This window comes from Emys orbicularis, chromosome 1, assembly GCF_028017835.1.
Source record: "Emys orbicularis isolate rEmyOrb1 chromosome 1, rEmyOrb1.hap1, whole genome shotgun sequence".
Lineage (NCBI taxonomy): Eukaryota > Metazoa > Chordata > Testudines > Emydidae > Emys > Emys orbicularis.
Genome location: NC_088683.1, coordinates 31,356,128 through 31,376,935, shown reverse-complemented (window position 1 = coordinate 31,376,935; position 20,808 = coordinate 31,356,128). Strand labels below are relative to the sequence as shown.

General features: G+C 43.1%; 1 protein-coding gene across 3 annotated transcripts in view; it reads right to left on the bottom strand.

The window, feature by feature from the left end:
- DUS4L (dihydrouridine synthase 4 like) overlaps window positions 1-20,808 on the bottom strand; it is an 88,319-nt gene that overhangs the window by 22,727 nt on the left and 44,784 nt on the right. For all 3 annotated transcript variants that reach the window (XM_065397913.1, XM_065398084.1, XM_065398170.1), the window contains 3 exons: window positions 18,307-18,457; window positions 11,951-12,086; window positions 4,398-4,509 (listed from right to left, as the gene is read on the bottom strand). In XM_065397913.1, the coding sequence (XP_065253985.1) occupies window positions 4,398-4,509; window positions 11,951-12,086; window positions 18,307-18,457 (399 nt within the window). The remainder of the gene's footprint in view (window positions 1-4,397; window positions 4,510-11,950; window positions 12,087-18,306; window positions 18,458-20,808) is intronic.

Below are 20,808 nucleotides of genomic sequence, written 5' to 3'. Positions count from 1 at the left end.
TGCAGGAAGCCCAGGCACGAACCTATAACCAGGAAGCGTGGATCTGTGCCTTTGAGCCTACCGTCGAGCAAATCGAAGCTGCTGGTCCGTTGGCAGGGACCCTATGAGGTGGTCCGGAAGGTGGGGCCCATCACCTCTGAGGTCCACCAGCCTGACCGGCACAAGAAGACCCAGCGATATCACATGAATCTATTGAAACCACGGCGAAAGCGGGAGGGCCTATTAACCCTTACCTGCCAGAACCAGAGTTGGGTCCCCGCGCGCCCCTGTCAGAGGACCCCGCAGGCCCCCAGCTGGGCGACACGCTCATGGAGGAGCAGCGAAAGCAAGCCCAATGTCTCCTGCAGGCTTTCAGGAGAACCTTTACGGTCCTACCCGGTTACATGACCCTGATCCATCATGCCATCCAGACCAAGACGAGGAAGGTAATCTGGGAGACGACCAGGCCCCTGCCGCACCGAATGCAGCAGGAGGTCAAGGAGGAAGCACAGGCCATGCTAGCCCTAGGAGTCATCGAGCCGTCGCAGAGTGAGTGGCGCAGTCTGGTGGTCTTGGTACCCAAGTCTGATGGAACACGGCGCTTCTGTATAGACTTCCGGCAAGTAACACCATCTTGAGGTTCGATGCATATCCTATGCCCCATGTGGATGAACTGCTTGGCTGCCTAGGCCCGTTTCATCACCACTCTCGACCTCAGTAAGGGGTACTGGCAGATCCCGCTCGACCCCATCTCTAAGGAGAAGACTGCGTTCGCCTGCCCCGCACCAGCTACCCGGAGGAGGTGCCGAGCCTGCCCCTCGCCAGCTATCCCGAGGAATCCATGGTGCTGGACCCCCCCCTGAGGACACCACCCTGACCCAGGTACCTCAAAGAGAGGGAGTCTGGAAGTAGCCCGGGGGCAGCCAATCCTAGTCTGGCTGCAGCACTGCCAGAACCCATGTCAGTGTGTTGCAGCCAGGATCCAGGATTGAGAATTTGAAAGTAGAAGGCAGCTTGGGTGAAAGTGATCATGAAATCATAGAGTTTGCAATTCTAAGGAAGGGTAGAAGGGAGAACAGCAAAATAGGGACAATGGATTTCAGGAAGGCCGATTTTGGTAAGCTCAGAGAGCTGATAGGTAAGGTCCCATGGGAATCAAGACTGAGGGGAAAAACAACTGAGGAATGTTGGCAGTTTTTCAAAGGGACACTATTAAGGGCCCAAAAGCAAGCTATTCCGCTGCTTAGGAAAGATAGAAAATGTGGCAAAAGACCATCTTGGCTTAACCACGAGATCTTGCATGATTTAAAAAATAAAAAGGAGTCATATAAAAAATGGAAACTAGGACAGATTACAAAGGATGAATATAGGCAAACAACACAGGAATGCAGGGGCAAGATTAGAAAGGCAAAGGCACAAAATGAGCTCAAACTAGCTACGGGAATAAAGGGAAACAAGAAGACTTTTTATCAATATATTAGAAGCAAGAGGAAGACCAAAGACAGGGTAGGCCCACTGCTCAGTGAAGAGGGAGAAACAGTAACAGGAAACTTGGAAATGGCAGAGATGCTTAATGACTTCTTTGTTTCGGTCTTCACCGAGAAGTCTGAAGGAATGCCTAACATAGTGAATGCTAATGGGAAGGGGGTAGGTTTAGCAGATAAAATAAAAAAAGAACAAGTTAAAAATCACTTAGAAAAGTTAGATGCCTGCTAGTCACCAGGGCCTGATGAAATGCATCCTAGAATACTCAAGGAGCTAATAGAGGAGGTATCTGAGCCCCTAGCTATTATCTTTGGAAAATCATGGGAGACGGGAGAGATTCCAGAAGACTGGAAAAGGCAAATATAGTGCCCATCTATAAAAAGGGAAATAAAAACAACCCAGGAAACTACAGACCAGTTAGTTTAACTTCTGTGCCAGGGAAGATAATGGAGCAAGTAATTAAGGAAATCATCTGCAAACACTTGGAAGGTGGTAAGGTGATAGGGAATAGCCAGCATGGATTTGTAAAGAACAAATCGTGTCAAACCAATCTGATAGCTTTCTTTGATAGGATAACGAGTCTTGTGGATAAGGGAGAAGCTGTGGATGTGGTATACCTAGACTTTAGTAAGGCATTTGATACGGTCTCGCATGATATTCTTATCGATAAACTAGGCAAATACAATTTGGGGCTACTATAAGGTAGGTGCATAACTGGCTGGATAAACCGTACTCAGAGAGTTGTTATTAATGGTTCCCAATCCTGCTGGAAAGGCATAACAAGTGGGGTTCCGCAGGGGTCCGTTTTGGGACCGGATCTGTTCAACATCTTCATTAACGACTTAGATATTGGCATAGAAAGTACGCTTATTAAGTTTGCAGATGATACCAAACTGGGAGGGATTGCAACTGCTTTGGAGGACAGGGTCAATTCAAAATGATCTGGACAAATTGGAGAAATGGTCTGAGGTAAACAGGATGAAGTTTAACAAAGACAAATGCAAAGTGCTCCACTTAGGAAGGAACAATCAGTTTCACACAGAGAGAATGGGAAGAGACTGTCTAGGAAGGAGTACGACAGAAAGGGATCTAGGGGTTATAGTGGACCACAAGCTAAATATGAGTCAACAGTGTGATGCTGTTGCAAAAAAAGCAAACATGATTCTGGGATGTATTAAAAGGTGTGTTGTGAGCAAGACACGAGAAGTCATTCTTCCGCTCTACTCTGCGCTGGTTAGGCCTCAGCTGGAGTATTGTGTCTAGTTCTGGGCACCGCATTTCAAGCAAGATGTGGAGAAATTGGAGAAGGTCCAGAGAAGAGCAACAAGAATGATTAAAGGTCTTGAGAACATGACCTATGAAGGAAGGCTGAAAGAATTGGGTTTGTTTAATTTGGAAAAGAGAAGACTGAGAGGGGACATGATAGCAGTTTTCAGGTATCTAAAAGGGTGTCATAAGGAGGAGGGAGAAAACTTGTTCACCTTAGCCTCTAAGGATAGAACAAGCAGCAATGGGCTTAAACTGCAGCAAGGGAGGTTTAGGTTGGACATTAGGAAAAAGTTCCCAACTGTCAGGGAGGTTAAACACTGGAATAAATTGCCAAGGGAGGTTGTGGAATCTCCATCTCTGGAAATATTTAAGAGTAGGTTAGATAAATGTCTATCAGGGATGGTCTAGACAGTATTTGGTCCTGCCATGAGGGCAGGGGACTGAACTTGATGACCTCTCGAGGTCCCTTCTAGTCCTAGAATCTATGAATCCCCACTGACTCAGCAGCAGGTCTTCTGCCGCTGCTAGGGCCCCGGGCTGGGACACAGTGGAGTGGGTGGGCCTGCGTCCCCCCTGCCACCCAACTCGCGGGTGGCATTCTCCGCATCTCCCAGGCTCTTTTGAGCCAAGGGCCTGGGCTTACTGTTATATACTGTTGTTGCTCAGCCCCTGGCTGAGGGCCTGACTCACCATTGCCCCACCCTGACCTAGGGCCTGGGCTGACTGTTGTATACTGTTGTTGCTCAGCCCCTGGCTGAGGGCCTGACTCACCATTGTCCCGCCCTGACCTAGGGCCTGGGCTGACTGTTGTATACTGTAGTTGCTCAGCCCCTGCCTGAGGGCCTGACTCACCATTGCCCCGCCCTGACCTAGGGCCTGGGCTTACTGTGTTTAGTTCTACCCTCACAAAGGCTGCAGAGGAAGACTCCCACGGCCGAACTAATTGCCCACAAGACATCTTCCTGAGTTTAGTGAGGTGGTGTGGTTCCCAGCCGCCTCGGAGAGAGACGAGCCCCAGCTGACCTCTCTACAAATCTCAACTTCTGTCCTTACTGTCTAACCCCTCCATAATTTCCTGCAAGTGAAAATTTAAATCGATAACAGAAAAATGCTTTCAAATTATCAATATTATCCACCAAAATTTTAAAAAAGTAAAAATCGCAATTCTGCCAAGCCTAGTTATATATTACAAGACGTAAAAGGTTATCTTAGTACCTGTAAATTGCATTCTTATACAGTGTAACACACTGATATCAAGACCTACCCCACTGAATTAAAACAGCTCAAGGTTATAATTCTAGTGCCTTAGTTACAGTATAATTGTTTACAACATACAACTTTGCATAACACGTTTACTGTAAGACAAAGTGACATTGACTGTACCTGAAATACTGGGCCAAAAGCACCTGCTTACAAAGGTCTCAAATTCCATTTAAGTAAGTGGAGTTCACCTGACCTACACCAGGGATTATTTGATCAAGTGAGCTTAAATTTTTTTTTTTTTTAAAGGAAATAAAATCAAAATTACTTGAATATATAAATATGATGAATCTGATATTTTTGTTAGGACATTTCTTAGACTATTGAATTTAAGGACCAAGCTTTCAGGCATAGAAAGCCAAGTCATTCTCATTAAAAAGAAAGCAATTAAAAAAAAAAGTTACCATTCGAAGTTTTCTTTAATTCCGCTTTCAGTTTTTCTGTTTCTTTCCTCAGTTTTTTATTGTCTTCTTCTAGAGCCTGTTCATTTTCACACTTCCCTTTTTCATTCAACGCCTAGCCAAAAAAAAAAAAAAAAATCGTGAGTTTAGTTAGTATTAGTTTAAATTACTGCTAGATAGTAATACAAATGACCAAACAACATTGGCCCTGATCCTACAATGTGCTGGATGTCTTCAATTCCCACCGATGTCAAAAGGAAGCTATAAAAGATTAGCACCTCTGGAAAAAAAAAAACCCCGAAACAGAAGCATCCATAAATATAGTCATAACATTTAAGGTTGAAAGGGACCATTAGGATTGTCTATTATAACCTCCTGCATAACATAGGCCAAAGAACTTCACCCAATAATTTCAGCATCAAACCCACAATGTGTCTAAACTATAGCATCTCTTTGAAAATAAAAGAGATCCAGTCTTGATTTAAAGACTGCCAGTGATAGAGAATCTACCACATCTCTTGGTAAGCAGCTCCAATGGTTAGCTACCTTCACTGTTAAATTGTGCTTTATTTCTACTCTGAATTTGTCCAGGGGTAGCTTCCAAACATTGGATCTCATCATTCCTTTTTCTGCCAGATAAAATAAGCATCTATTATCAGAAATCTCTTCTCCTGGTAATACTTGTAGTTTGTGATCAAGTCATCACTTAACCTTTTATATTAATAAGATGTTTAGGTACTTAAATACAACTTTATCTTATTTCCAGAAATGCGAAGCACCTGGAAGTCCCCACAAAAGCTGTAGTAGGCACTAAATAAAAGTTACGTACCTACTGTACTTGCTATTATAAATCTTTATATTTCAAGCAATTAAATAACTGTTGTGCCTTAATTATAAAATGATAAAATATCCAGGATTAGTCACTGTTTCTTGTGATTCTTTTTCCTCATTTCTCCTACAACTTCCTTTCCCATGCGCCTACTCCTCCCTCCCCAGTATTCTCCCTTCAAAGAAATTCAATCCTCCGCTCATCTGACCTCCCACATCAAGCACATGAACGTGAACTGTCCCATTTAAGGAGAGCAGGGGAAGAGGCAAGCTTTTAGGTGAAGAAAAGGAGCAACACATTTTCTTGTGCAGAGCGACAGAGGATGGAGATAGGATACTGGACATACAAATCATTCAAAGGTAAAGAGGTAGATACAAGAGTCAGGTACATAGGAAAAAGAGCTGAACTCATGAGATCAAATGAGATTTTCTCCTGAATACTCTGAGCAGAGCAAAGGCCCTTGATAAAAATCTTGGGACATCATCCAAGACGGGTGAAAGAGGAGCTACCAAATAAAATGTTGAAGGAGTAGTTAGTAATGTAAGAGGTAGTGTGTTTGATTATGGATTTGTCACCTCTAACCTTGGCCCCTTATACTCCACCACACAATTTCAGAGCAAGTGTCCTTCAGTTCTGAGGCAGTGTTCATTAGGTTAATTTGTTTTTTCATAATTTATTGCTGAGGAAGGTTACTCCCAATATGGTTGGGTGTTTAAGGTTTCTGTAGGGACAGTACCCAGCTGAGTTAAATAAATACCGAGTACCCAGCTGAGTGAACAAAGCTCCATCCTTCTCTGGTTGACAGTGGGACCCTCGGAGGTCAGAGCTGGGCTGTAGAGAGAGCACTGTGTCCCACAGAGGCTGTACTAGTGAGCTGGGGCACTGGCATAACTCTGTTTCTCCTCGGCTGTGAAGTGTGTCCATATGCAGAGAGTCTGACCGATACATACACATGCTTCCAGGGCTGGACAAAAGAATAGGCAACTGTAGGCCCATACCTATGGACCCAGCTCCTGAAAGCATTTGGCTATATCAGAATCTCAACTTTCAGTAAAAAGGGTTTTTTTTTAGCCCTCATGGTTGTAGAGGTAACCCAAATCTGTAGACAAACACCAGCTCTGAGTGTAGAATTGCCCATTTTTTCCTCAATAGAATGTTAATTCAACCCCGGCCCTCCCAATCCCTGCAAGCTACCTCAGCAGAGGACTGTGTGTGTGACAGGAGGGGAAGACAGCAGCAGGCCTGGCCCACTGAAGTAGATACACCCTGGCTGCTAATGTAAGTACTTGGGCCACCCTTGCTTTTCTGGGGGCAAGCGAGTAATCCCAAATGCTGCAACTGTTATTCTCCAGAAGGGGGGGGGCCTGATGCCATTCCTGCCAGGCTAAGAAAGGGACTCCATGATTCTGCTCTCACCTCTCTGTGGGAGCAGTGGACTTTATTCCACCACCACTTCAAGTGGGGGGTGGGGCTTTAGTGCAGGGGCAGAGCCATTGGGACCCTCCTGTCATTGTGTGCCCAGGGACCCAGACTATCTTAAACCAGGTCCACTACACTTTGCATCCCAAGCGGGATGGAGCTCTGCCTAGCACCTGCAACCCACCAACATGGCCCTTGGCTGCCACAGTTCTCCCCTCAGGGGACACACCTCCAGAGATATGCAAGGAAGATCCTGATGAGCCAGGAGAGCTACTCTGCTTTCTGACTCTGTTATTTGCAAGAGGGGAGAATGTGCTGCTTATGTAACACAGTCCCCTTTGTAGCACAAGCAGCACAGAAAGAGGAAGATGAAGCTGCAGCCACAACACAGCAGGACAGAAAATGTAAGATGTCAGGCATCTGGCTAGAGCAAAATGGCAGATTTCCCAACCAAAACAGGGGATTCTATGGTAGTTTGGCAAAATGCCAAATTCCATGAACACAGAATCATGGACTACACAAAGACTTGCCTACAATCCACTCTACTGATCTTTCAGAGTAGCAGCCGTGTTAGTCTGTATCCGCAAAAAGAACGGGAGTACTTGTGGCACTTAGAGAGTGGGCTGTAGCCCATGAAAGCTTATGCTCAAATAAATCTGTTAGTCTCTAAGGTGCCATAAGTACTCCCTGTTCTTTCTACTGATCTTATTTCCTTACAAGACACCTACCCAAATTACCAATAAATTTGTGTATCCTTTCTAGTACATATTGATCTTAAAGTTTGTTCACATATGTAAGAGTTACCAAAAAACAGTTATGGTTCCTGGCTCCACAAGCTGTTACCGCCTACTTACGTTGAAGGTATGCTTCAATACATCTCTAGATAACTCTATTTTGATAATGTGTTTTATTGACCAGAATCTCAGTTGTGAAACAAAACTGCCAAAATTTGTATTTTTGACTTCTTGCTTAACTTTTTCCTACAGAGATCCAACTAGTTAGTGCCAGGCAAAATTCCTTATGTTACACAACACTGATGAAATACATTAATTTTCCTTCCTTAACAATACCATATATTGAACCAGCCAAAGGATTACTTCAAATGGCAAATTTTAAACCTTTTGTTTCTACTTTTCCTAAAACAATATATTTTTTGAAAAGTTTAAATTGTAAGTGTATAAACAAATTAGCTAATCCCCAGGTAACAGCCATAATGGAAGTAGCTAGCATGCCAATAGCTAACATAATACTAGATGTTTGTGTAAGTGATTATATGACATGGTAGATTAAAAAAATTTAAGAAAAAATAAAAATCTGTTTTAGTTTAAATTGGATTTTTAGTTAAATTGAAAACAGGTCTCTTTTTAAAAAATAAACATACTGACAATTAAATCTGAAATTAATCATCTATGAGAAGGCCTAAACTTCTTATAATGAATTAAAATCATTTCGATTAAATACTAAAAAATAAAATTAAGCAATTTGTATTTGCTGCCAAGCTTTAAAGAAAGTCAAACCACTGAACTGGTGGAAGTCACTGGCTAAGCAATTTGGAACCACAGTCTACTGATGCACTAAGCCAGCTTTTGATAGCAGTGGCCTCTTCTGCAAGTGCAGAGAGACCATTTTCCTCATTTCAGTTTATTCAGAACTAGTTCAGTTCAATGATTAGTTCATTCAGAGTTAGGAAACCAACTAGAAGCTGAAAAAGTATGAAACTTCTTTTCCTCTTCCAATCTATGAATGAAAACTAAATGTGAGAGGATGAGATTTACAAGTTCTAAAACTCTGAAAGACATGGTGAACAGAATTAATCAGTTAAATTTACTAACTACAGATATTTCCTTTGTTTAATAAATTAGTTTGAAAGGCAAACCATGTTTTGATACATAAAAAATAGTGCATCCAGCATATTTAAGGTAGATTTAATAAAATAATTAAATGCTGGTTTTGTGCATTTTAATCAATTTTGAACTTCCATCCAAATAGAGCTCGACACAAATCACAAATAAAAATTCATCTAGTAAAGAATAAACGCATAAATCAAGAATCTGAATACAAGTTAAGCTATATAATTGCTTAAATAAATGTGTATTGCTAGCAAAAAAACATCAAATTTAGTGTAAAGGCTATCTTTAGTTGCACATCAACATGTTTTAATGGTTACCAACCAATGAGAATCAACTTTGTTAGGAAAATAACTAAAAAGTATGATTAAAACGAGCAAAACACGATTAAAACTGATTATTTAAATCATTATTAAAATCTGTGATTTAAATCCTTTGATTTAAATCAATTCATGCTATTACATGAGCCTCATTCAAGCAAAGTGTTGGGCAACCTTGGAAGTCGATAAGGACGATAAGGCCAATGCGGAGAAACCAAATTAATCCTTTGCATTGGTCTTCACGGCTGAGGAGGTGAGGGAGATTCCTAAACATGAGCCATTCTTTTTAGGTGACAAATCTGAGGAACTGTCCCAGATTGAGGTGTCATTAGAGGAGGTTTCAGAACAAACTGATAAACTAAACAGTAATAAGTCACCAGGACTGGATGGTATTCACCCAAGAGTTTTGAAGGAACTCAAATGTGAAATTGCAGAACTACTAACTGTGGATGTAACCTAATCGCTCCAGACGCGATCCCGGCAATTACAGGCCTGTAAGCCTGACTTCAGGACTGGGCAAACTGTTTGAAACTATAGTAAAGAACAAAATTGTCAGATACGTAGATGAACATAATTTGTTGGGGAAGAGTCAACATGGTTTTTGTAAAGGGAAATCATGCCTCACTGATCTACTAGAATTCTTTGAGGGGGGGTCAACAAGCATGTGGACAAGGGGGATCCAGTGGATATAGTGTATTTAGATTATCAGAAAGCCTTTGACAAGGTCCCTCACCAAAGGCGCTTAAGCAAAGTAAGCTGTCATGGGATAAGAGGGAAGTTCCTCTCATGGATTGGTAACTGGTTAAAAGATAGGAAACAAAGGGTAGGAATAAATGGTCAGTTTTCAGAATGAAGAGCAGTAAGCAGTGGAGTCCCCCAGGGGTTTGTACTGGAACCAGTCCTATTCAACATATTCATAAATGATCTGGAAAAAGAGTAAACAGTGAGGTGATAAAATTTGCAGACGATACAAAACTACTCAAGATAGTTAAGTCCAAAGCAGACTGCAAAGAGCTACAAAAGGATCTCACAATACTGGGTAACTGGGCAACAAATTGGCAGATGAAATTCAATGTTGATAAATGCAAAGCAATGCACATTGGAAAACATAATCTCAACTACACATATAAAATGATGGGGTCTAAATTAGCTGTTACCACTCAAGAGAGAGATCTTGGAGTCATTGTGGATAGTTTTCTAAAAACGTCCACTCAATATGCAGCGGTAGTCAAAAAAGTTAACACAATGTTGGGAATCATTAAGAAAGGAATAGATAATAAGATAGAAAATATCATATTGCCCCTATATAAATCCATGGTACACCCACATCTTGAATACTGCATGCAGATGTGGTCGCCCCATCTCAAAAAAAGATATATTGGAATTGGAAAAGGTTCAGAAAAGGGCATCAAAAATTATTAGGGATATGGAATGGCTGCCATATAAAGAGAGATTAAGACGACTCAGACTTTTCAGCTTGGAAAAGAGTCAACTAAGGAGGGATATGCTAGAGGTCTATAAAATCATGACTGGTGTGGAGAAAGTAAATAAGGAAGTGTTATTTACTCCTTCTCATAACACAAGAACTAGGGGTCACCAAATGAAATTAATAGGCAGCAGATTTAAAACAAACAAAAGGAAATATTTTTTCCACACAACACAGTCAACCTGTGGAACTCCTTGCCAGAGGATGTTGTGAAGGCCAAGACTAGAACAGGGTTTAAAAAAGTACTCGATAAGTTCATGGAGGATAGGTCCATCAACGGCTATTAGCCAGGATGGGCAGGGATGGTGTCCCTAGCCTCTGTTTGCCAGAATCTGGAAATGGGCGACACAGGATCGCTTGATGATTATCTGTTCTGTTCAATCCATCTGGGGCACCTGGCACTGGCCACTGCTGAAAGACAAGATACTGGGCTAGATGGACCAGAGGATACTTTGGTCTGACCCAGTATGGCTGTTCTTATCAGTGAACAACAGCTTTCAAGAAGAGTGCTATATAAATGTGTGTTTCAAAAATCCTTTGCAGAAAGACATGCGAACTAGAGAGATCAATCACATCAGCCATCATAGGGGATGAAACTCATAGTTCCTGCATATCCCCCCTTGCACGTTGTTCGACAACAGTGGTGCGCAAACTCTTACAGTTGTACCCCCCCTTACCAGTAAGGGAATCCGTCCATGTCCCCTTCCATTACAGCACAGCTAAGGCTTCCTCAGCAGCAGAACTTGGGCTGAAGGCAGAGTTGGGGGCAGAACTGGAGATGGGGTAGGAGCTGGGGCTTGAGATGGAGCTGGCCTGGGGATGGAGAGGGAATGAGGGCAGAGATGGTCTATGGGCGGAACTGTGCCTGAAGGCAGAGTGGGGCTGAAAGCATGGTGATCCCTCCCTGGCGCATGTGGGGGCTGGCCTGGGCCTCACCGTGTGCCCCCCCCCCGAACATTCATCTGTGTCTTCCTTGAGGGGCATGCCCCACAATTTGGGGACCACTGTTCTAGAAGCATGAGGTGGCAATCACGGTGGTAGGGTCAAACAGCTGCCGTAAACTGAATGGAAATCTTGAAACCTATGCAGCCCACCCCCTCCTGCTGGTATCAAAGTTGGAAGAGCTGGTACTGCAAGGGAGTCTGGAGCACTTTCTCTGCTCAGACATTTTACTAACAGCCAGAGGAGACGCAAACATGCTCTGAACCCCTACACAAGCCTGTGCAGAGTAAGGAGAGAGCACTTACCCAGGGAACGCATCACTGACTGAGATGGAAAGTTTTTGAGACAAAGAACCCTTGTTAATATTTTGGCATCATATGACCGAGCCATACAAATGATGGGTAGGTAGTGGGCTGAACTATGCAGAAGAATGGTTTTCATGTTAGGTCAACCCACCCAAAAATCAGCTCCACAACTGAGAGGAGCCCTAAGGGGCTAGTTAACTGCAGTGTAAACTTTAGGGCTCAGGCTGGAGTCTGGGCTTTAGGACTGTAACCCCTTAGGCTGAGCCCCACGAGCATGAGTCAGTTGGAATGGGCCAGCCATGGGTGTCTAATTGCAGTGTAGACATACCCAATGGGTCTTACAGCTCATACAGTTTTTGCTGTAATTATTTCCTTTTAAAAAGATAATTAAAAAGGAAATCAAAATACCTGTTGCAACTTTTCATTCTCCTCCATGTATTTTCTGGCAGCTTCATTAGTATTTGCTACTCGAATTTCCATAGCTACCTGAATTCCCATCTCTTTGGCCAACTGAGTAATAAGGGTGACAGTACGTCTCAGTACACTGAGGAAGAAACAGTGAGAATTTAAGCATTATTACTTTTTCTAATAGGATTCTTTGCTTTCTGTTAAGATTTATTTTAGATGTAAAGGTGAACAAAATACTTCTATAAATAAATTTAAGAGAGACTGTTTAGGATCTTAAATTAATAGGACACATGCATAAGCTTAATGTTGACAAACAGTTAAAATTAGAACTTGAAAAGTGAAAAACCTTTCAGGACCTGAATTCCAGTTCTGAGTGTCACCTGTTCCAAAGGATAACATTACACATATTTTAAAAATGGGGCAGGGACCTCCATGGCTTACAAGGTTGAAGGTGCTTGTGCTGTTATTTAATGTCATAGGAGAAACATAGAACCATGAACTCAAGATTCAGGTGCTAAGATATTATGGCAATAAACATGGTATAAGAACCTTTGTAGGAGGCAAGGGTAAAAGCACTTTTCAATTTCATTTTAAAATGTATTTGTAATTTTTGCATATTACTTCCTATGCATTCTATTGATGATTTTGGATCTAAAACATTTGTTTTGTATTAACACAAGTAATAAAATACAAAAACACACGTACACAAAAGTGTGACAAAGTCTGAGAGTTTTTCATTTTATAGCGATGATTACTCCCAAGATATCCAAATAGGACAGCTCCCCATAATTCTGACCAGGAACACACACCAATTTCACCTCCCTACCAATGCTTCAAGAGAACACTTGAGTCCAAGTTGTATAATTCAGGTTCTCAAAGATCCTCTTTATTCTGAACACACACAAACTTCCACTTCATTTTGATGCATCTTTCTCTCCTTACATTACCAGAGCCTTTCGGCAATACGTTACTGGTTCAGTTAAAGCCCAAGGCAGCAGTGAGCGAAAATTATTTTTGTAAGATGTCTGCCTGGATTCACAAATCCAAGTGGTTGCCTCATCCTTGTTCTGGAGAGAAGCATTAACAGACCTGTTAACCTTTTAGGCCTGGTCTATACTACACAGTTAGGTCGACTGAAGACAGCTTAGGTCGATTTAATGAAGTTTGTGTCTACCCTACCACGTCCATTCTGCTGATGTAACTCGCCTGCTACATTGACTTAACTACTCCATCTCCGCAGGAGGCGTAGTGCTTAAATCAATGTTATTAGGTCAACGAAGAGGCAGCGTAGACAGTGCCTTGCTTATGTCCACTTTATTGGCCTCCAGGAGGTATCCCACAATACTCCGCTGTGACTGCTCTGGTGAATGTTTTCAACTTTGTTGCTCAACAGCCAGGTATGCAGGAAACAGCACCTCTCCTGTTAAAGCACCAAGAACTTTAGAATTCCCATTTCCTGTCTGTTCAGCGTGAAGAGCTCACCAGCCAAGTGGATCATGGCGATTCAATGTCCCAAACACGCTCCAGCCCGGAGTACACAGGAGGTGGTGGATCTTATTGGTCTGTGTGAAGAAGAGTCTGTACAGGTACAGCTCTGATCCAGCCGCAGAAATGTAGACACCTACGAAAAGATTGCACGTGGCATAGGGGACCAGTCATTCTGGTTTTGCAGCGCAGACATGCCACTTCTACGAGCTACATGCGATTCCCAGTGACAACCCCACAACCCCGAAGAGCAGCGTGGATACCTGAGGAGTCGGCGTCCCAGGCCACCACAGGCAACACTGAGGTGGTCTTGGACTAGGATAAGGAAAAGGAGAATGGGAGACAAGTGAGCAGGGGATCCATTCTCCCAGAGAGCCAGGAGCTGTTTGAAACCCAGGAACAATCCAGCCAGTCACAGAACAGCATTGTGGCCAAGTTTGATGCCGGGAAAGGCATCTCTGGTGAGTATGCAACTCCAACTAATATTGTGGGGTCATGTTCTTACTCTATGTTTAATTTTTTTTTTTAAATGATGAGGTACAATGGCTATCTGCTTCTCAGTGGCTGCACCAGCTAGGCAGAGGGAGCCCCATGGAAAAAGCAGTTTATGTGCAGAGGGATGGCCTGGGAATCCTCCATAGAGATCTCCAGGAAAGTTTCATGGAGGTACTCTGCAATCTGTTGCAGAAGGTTTCTGGGGAGGGCTGCCTTATTTCTTCCACCATAGTAGGACAGTTTCCCACACCACTCCAATATTAATTCTGCTGGCATCATTGCAGCATCTGTTCCCTTGCCGCCTCTACTACCCTCAGGAGGGTGATATCAGCTAAGGTCACCTAGGGGAGACAGTGGCAGTTTTCATTTCAATTGCTCAGACTGTGAATAACAGAGCATGTGATTTCATTATGCTTTTTTCTGGGAGCTACTGGGAGGGGTCGCTGCTTTAGCTCCGGGGGGGGGGGGGGGGGGGGAGAGAGCAGCAAATGCAACGGCTCTCCCTGCAGTTCCCTGCTGTTTGCTGCTGCTTCTCCCCACGGATGCAGCTCCCCATTTGCCAGCTCCAGCAGCTGCAATGCAGGGAGGGGGCCTGGTGGCACCAGGTGACCAAGCGAGTCCAGCAAGCCCTGGCAAAAATCTGGGGACCACGTGACTATGTGCCCCTCTCCACGCATTGCCTCTGGCTTCTGCCGAATAGGGAAGGGTGTCTCAGGCTTTCACCCCCGCAGTAGGTGCCTGCTGGGGCCCAGGGCTTCAGCCCCGAGAGGCATGCGTGCCAGGGCTCAGGGCTTCAGCAGGAGTGGGGAGAAAAGTACCCTTTCTGTTTATGTACGCTTTGGCAAGGTGGTCTGGTGCCAAGATAGATGGCACACATATCCCTATTGCCCCACTGCGGCAAAACCATCCAATATGTCCTGCATATTGCCAAGGGACTCACTACTCTTCGCAAAAAATGCAATTAATGGCCCTGCATATTTGGATCACAACAGTTCCCACCGTGGATTTACCAATTCAAAATTGATTCCCCACTGACCGGGAAAAGTCTGGCATTGCAAGCTTCCATGCAGCGATCGCCATTTGTTTTTTCACGGTCAGAGCACATCTCATTTTAGCGTTGCTGTGCTGCAGGGCTGCGGAGAGCTCCGCACACAGCTCCTGGAAAGCGGCCTTGCGCATACAAAGTTCTGCAGCCACAGATCGTCATCCCACAACTGCATAACAAAGTGATCCCACCAGTCAGTGCTTGTTTCTCGGTCAGAAACGACGCTCCATTGTGTTCAGCTGCTGTACGACTGCCAGCAGCAATCAGAAATTGTTTCGTTCTGTGGCTTCCAGCCCGGCTGCTTGAAGGATATTGCCATGTTCCATGCGGTGGCTCCTCTCCCAGCTCTGGAAATAATGCAGGATAAGGCGCGTGATGTTTGTAATGCTCACAACAGTCACAACTACTCCAGGAGATGGCGCACATGCAGTTATACCAGTATTTTGAAAAAAGGCATGAAATATTATCAGTTGCAGTTGAGATGTGGGTGAGGGGGATGCACCATAGGACATTGAAGCCAGGGTCCCAGTCCCCCCATGAAAATGTTTTGGTCCCATGAGGCACTGAAAGCCCTTCCCAAAACCCGTGGCGAGTTGCACTGTGGGATAGCTACCTATGGTATACTGCTGTCAGCATCAATGCAAGCACTGCTAGTGAGGACAAGCTCCACCTAGTATGGTGTGGACATGCACTTCCAACTTAATTACTGTGACAATTACTGGACGTCAACTTAAAGTTGGTAGCGTAGACATGCACTTAGGCATGCAGTAGAGTTCATCTTTTCCCACTCCCTCACACTTTTTGAGATGGACAGGTTTAGTTGAACGAGTCTGCTGTATCACAGGCTCACTTTTTTACTACATATCATATTCATACTCAGGTGGCAGAGATAAGATTGTATTCTATCATGTTAACTATTGTGTATATAAAAATGAAATAATGGGCCCCCAGATCATGAAACAGGCACCTATAGAGCTTTATGAGTTGAAATAAATTAATGTAAAAGACAAAGTTGGACCCAAAAAGATGAAGCTGAGCCCCTTGTTGATAGTCTTAGTACAGAGGCCAAGGACTGAATCATGGACAATTAACCATCCTTTCATCCTTAGATGTGGTCCCTCCAGGGCAGGGTAGAAGCAAGACGGGGGAATGAGACTGTGCTATTGTGACTTGTGTTATATCTGTTCTACAGGTTAAAATAAGAGTTTTCATTTAAAAAGAAAATATTTCAGTCTATAGGGTTATCAATCTAGCAACAATTGTGGAAGCTTTCATAACCACCTTGGGGGAGGGTCTCTCACCCAAGATCTCTCTGAGGTACTGGTCTTTTTACCAGGATCTTCTCAGGACCCGGAAGCTCTGCAAAGAAGTGCATTGTGGCCGCTGTGGAGATGGGGGGAGGGGGGGGAGGTGGAGGAGAGGCAAGCTCTTCCTCAAGCCCCTGCTGCACAACTGTCATCTTCATGCATAGGTGAATATGGCTCCCCCGGTGTGCTGGAGGACCGGCTTGACTAATGTCATCAGAATCTGAGACTTCCTGGACTGTGGTCGGTGGGACTGGTGGATCCAACGGTGCTTGCCCAGTGCATGGGGCTGTCCATCCCTTGTGTCCCCTAGATGCTTCAGGAGGTGAAGGCTGCTTTGCTTCCTGCCTCTCTTGCTCATCTCAAATGGGTGCTGTGAGAAGGTTCTCCATGCCCATCGCTATCCCAGGACTGTTCAGACCTCAAAAATTGGGCCTCTCCCTCACCTCCATGCCTCACTTGAGTAGACTGAATGATATCCAGGCAATCCACCTCTGAACAGTGCCTCGAGAACAGCTTATGCTCCACACCATCCACTTCCTCACTATCATGTCTCACCCCGATACAATGTGGTCAGACCTTTTACCCCCTGCAGAGGGTGAGGTTCCCACTGCAGCAGCTTTTATTCCACCTTGGTTCCATGATCCACTGAGGACATAATCTGGGGGCTCCTCCATGGAGCAGTGAGCACAGGCATTCTGCTGGCACAGTTCACGGAACCCAATATTTGTCCCCAGCGAGACCCTAGAGCATGCCTACTTCCGCAGCACCAGGTTGCAGCCTCTTTTCTGGCTCCTCCACAACCTCCTGCTGAGATTCTGGCTGCACCTTTCTCCACATCTTTTCCTTTATTAACTCCCAAGTCTATGACCCGATGATGTAACAGGACCTTTTAGTCAACCTCCTACTGGCACTGGCCAAGAGATATACATCAGTCCAGGAAGAAGCAACTTGACAAAGAGGTTCTCTGTAACTGTGATGCCTACTTTTGGTACCTATTTGTCTCAGGTATTTGGGCAGAGTTCCTCTCGGTGGCATATGCCAACTCCTTTGACTGCTTTATTGAGTAGTGAGCACTGAGTAGAGGGTTCACTACTCAATGTCCCCAACTGTTGCCTTTGTTTTAAACCAAGGACACGCACTCCTGTTCTTTTCATTATTTGTCCCATGAAATTAGTTCATCCTTGGTCCTATGGCCGCCTCCCTTGATTGAGTGGGTGGGTCTTTAATTCTAGGTAGGCTCTGCCCATCTTTCCTTAACATAAATGGGCTAGCTACTATTGTTAACACAAACATTCACTTAGAAATTTACACTGATCTGTGTTATTAGTTGCATAATCACTTAAACCTGCTGAAAAGGATATAGTGATTAGCCATCTCTCAAAAAGTGCTCAATAGCCAAGCATATGCCTTGGAGGCTGGGAATATTGCTCTTAAGGATCCACGCTCTTGCTGAGCTTCAGTGAAACAGCCAAGTCAGACTAGGTTCTCAATACCAACATGCTCGCTACTAGGATTATTTTAATGGTGCTGTAACTTATTTACTGCAAATCTGCAGTTAAAAAAATACTCTTAACTAACAAATTCCAAGAAGGAAATCAACAGTTATAGAAGTCAGAGATGAAAAAACTAGATTATCTAGTCCCATCTCACTGCAAGTCCAAGTTTGTTCCCTAAAATACATTTTCTATTATCCTATCTAGTATAGATTTAAAGTTTCAAGATTGGGCTCCTACAACTTCCCCATGGAAACACCTGCTGCCAAATAACCTCCTGACTGAGATGTTTCTCCTAACAGTCACACCAAATTTTCCTTTTCTAGTTGTATCTGTGTACATTACATTCAGTAATTCCTTTTCACCTTTAGCATTTATACTATCTTAGCCAAGCTATCCATATTTAGCTCTTTCAACCTTTTCTTATAAATCTGTCCATCCAGCTTTCTGATCTTCTTGTTACTGCCTTGTACAGTATTTATTGTATGAGAGACACTGTCCACAAATTGGAATAGCAAATTTTACACTTACAGCCAGAGAAACAGGGAGAATCCTGAGATGTAAAGGTTTCTTTGTGACCTAAAAAGTTTCATCTGAATATGATCATAGGCATTGGGGTTGATATTTGCAGCCTTTTCAGTCCCTTGTGCAGTTGAGTATTTCTTCACTTCTCTAATAGCATCTGAAAAGCAAAACAAAAATTGTTTTGTCTTGTTTTTTTTTAAATGTGTGTGTGTGGCACAGTGTATTAGGCTACTATATAAAACTGAGAACTCTAGAAATATATGCGGTCTCCTCAGTCCACAGAACGGGCAAATCCCTGTAGTGGCAGTACCAACTTCAACGGCCCTTGAAATGTGCCTGACCCACCTGAAGGAATCATTCTGGAGTGATTAGGTAGTTCAGTCACCATGCTATATCACTGTCCTCTGTCTAGATACAATAGTGCCAGCTATAATGGTGTCTTTTGACATATGTACCTACCCATTAGGAACTGGATCAAGGCAAAAAATCATTCCACAAATGCTATCAGAGACCCATCAGATGGTAATGACTTTTGACACCTTCAACTCGGACCAGATTCCAGTTGCTTAGCTAGCAGTGAGAAGACCAAAAGTAGATCTTCCTCCCATTCCCTAAGGATTTCTCTTGCTAAGTAGTGTTGCATATATAGTTTAAATTAAGATTTGATCAGACAGAAGCAATGTTTATATTTCCTTTACACTAACAATGAAAAAAGTATTTACTGGAACCCAATCAAACATAATGAAGTTTATTCACATTCAGATGAGTTGTGCTATTGTAAATAGTGTCTAAATACAGTATGGGTGAAGTACATTATTTTGCCATCTTTCCCTACAAAACTTTTTCCTAAGTGGCCAACAGCCTTGGCTGCAATCAGCAGCATCTGAAACTAAGAGCTGGTCTATACTAGAAAATTAGATCGACCCAGCTCCGTCGCTCAGGGGTGTGAAAAATACACAGCACTGAGTGATTTAGTTAAGCTGACCTAAATCCCCTTGTAGCCAGTGCTAGGTTGAGGAGGACTTCTTCCGTTGACCTAGTTACTGCCTCTAGGGGAGGTGGATTACTGATACCGATGGGAGAATCCCTCCCATCATCAGAGGTAGTGTCTACAGTAAATCATTGCAGCTGTGCCGATGTGGCATTTCAAGTGTACATAAGCATTAAGCCAGGTTGGGCTAAATTAATATTGGAATAGGAGACCTCCCGGGAGCATATAAACATTGTAGGAGATGATGTTGGCAATTCGGCAAGTCACATTCTTCCCTCCAATCCATTATTGAACCAGTTCCCCCATCATCATCACATGTGATGATTTACTGCTGGATTTGCCATCTTTTGGAGACAAAACTTGGGGTCATCATAAAACCCACTTTTTGAAAGAGTAAGGTATTAATCCTAGTTTCCCAGATAGATTCCAAGCATCAAATTCTGGTTACCTAAAATATCACTTCAAGGTAAAGGTACCTTTCACTTCCTGTCCTAAACTCTGAAGTATCAATACTGTGTTATTAATCTGCTGCTGCATTCCACCTTAGAGCAAAGCAACTGCATGTCACTACATACAAGCTTCCATTATAATAACCTTCTTTTTCTACATGCACATAACTTGTAAGAAGTTCTGCAGTTAAACTTTATACTGAATAGATTAAACAAGTTTCCATCCTTTTATGCCATGGGAATGTTCAGGCCTTGCCTTAAGACAGCTGTATTATGTTTCACAAGGATACCCCATATTTAATTTCAGCTCAAATCTGCTTTTCCTTAACAAAAATGTTTGACCAAAATTCACTCACAATCTTTCCAGTTGGAGCTCAGGGAGGAAAATAAAAATCTACCACTTTTCTATTTTATTTTCTATTTTTTCTATTGTAGTGACATTCTCCATAATATCTAGCTAAGGTTTCTGGAGGTCTTCTAGAACAGGCACTTAAATATTATTTATATTTTAGATGTCTATACTTACATTACTACAAGGTAGTTTATTAAAAAGAACATTTTCCAGTCTAGTTTGCTTTTTGATATTTATGAAGTTTACTTCTTGCATTTCTCTCATTCACCATAGACAGTAAATCTAGTCAATTTCACTTTGTTTAAAGTAATTTAGAATTTACATAACATTTTTCATCTCAAAGCATTTTACTAAGTTATCTCCTCTCCTTCTCATGCAAAAGAATCACTTCCATCATCAAAGACAATACACAGTATGTTCATCAACACACAGAAACCCCGCACAGTTATTTGTGACAGAAGTAAAATGAATTTAGCCAGGCAGATGTTACCCAAGCTCAAATTTCACTAGACTTTGATGCTATTCTAAGGTTCCAATGTTCTTTTCCCCCTCAAAACCAGCTGTGGCCAGCACCTCAGTTTTATGCCTCGTCTGAGAAAAAGCACCTCCAATAGAACATTGCCTTTTCCCCATCGTTCTGGGACAATGTCAACCCACAGAAAGAGTGCCACCTACTGAAGCATCTTCCTACCAGCACTTAAGCGTTCCTTGGAAAT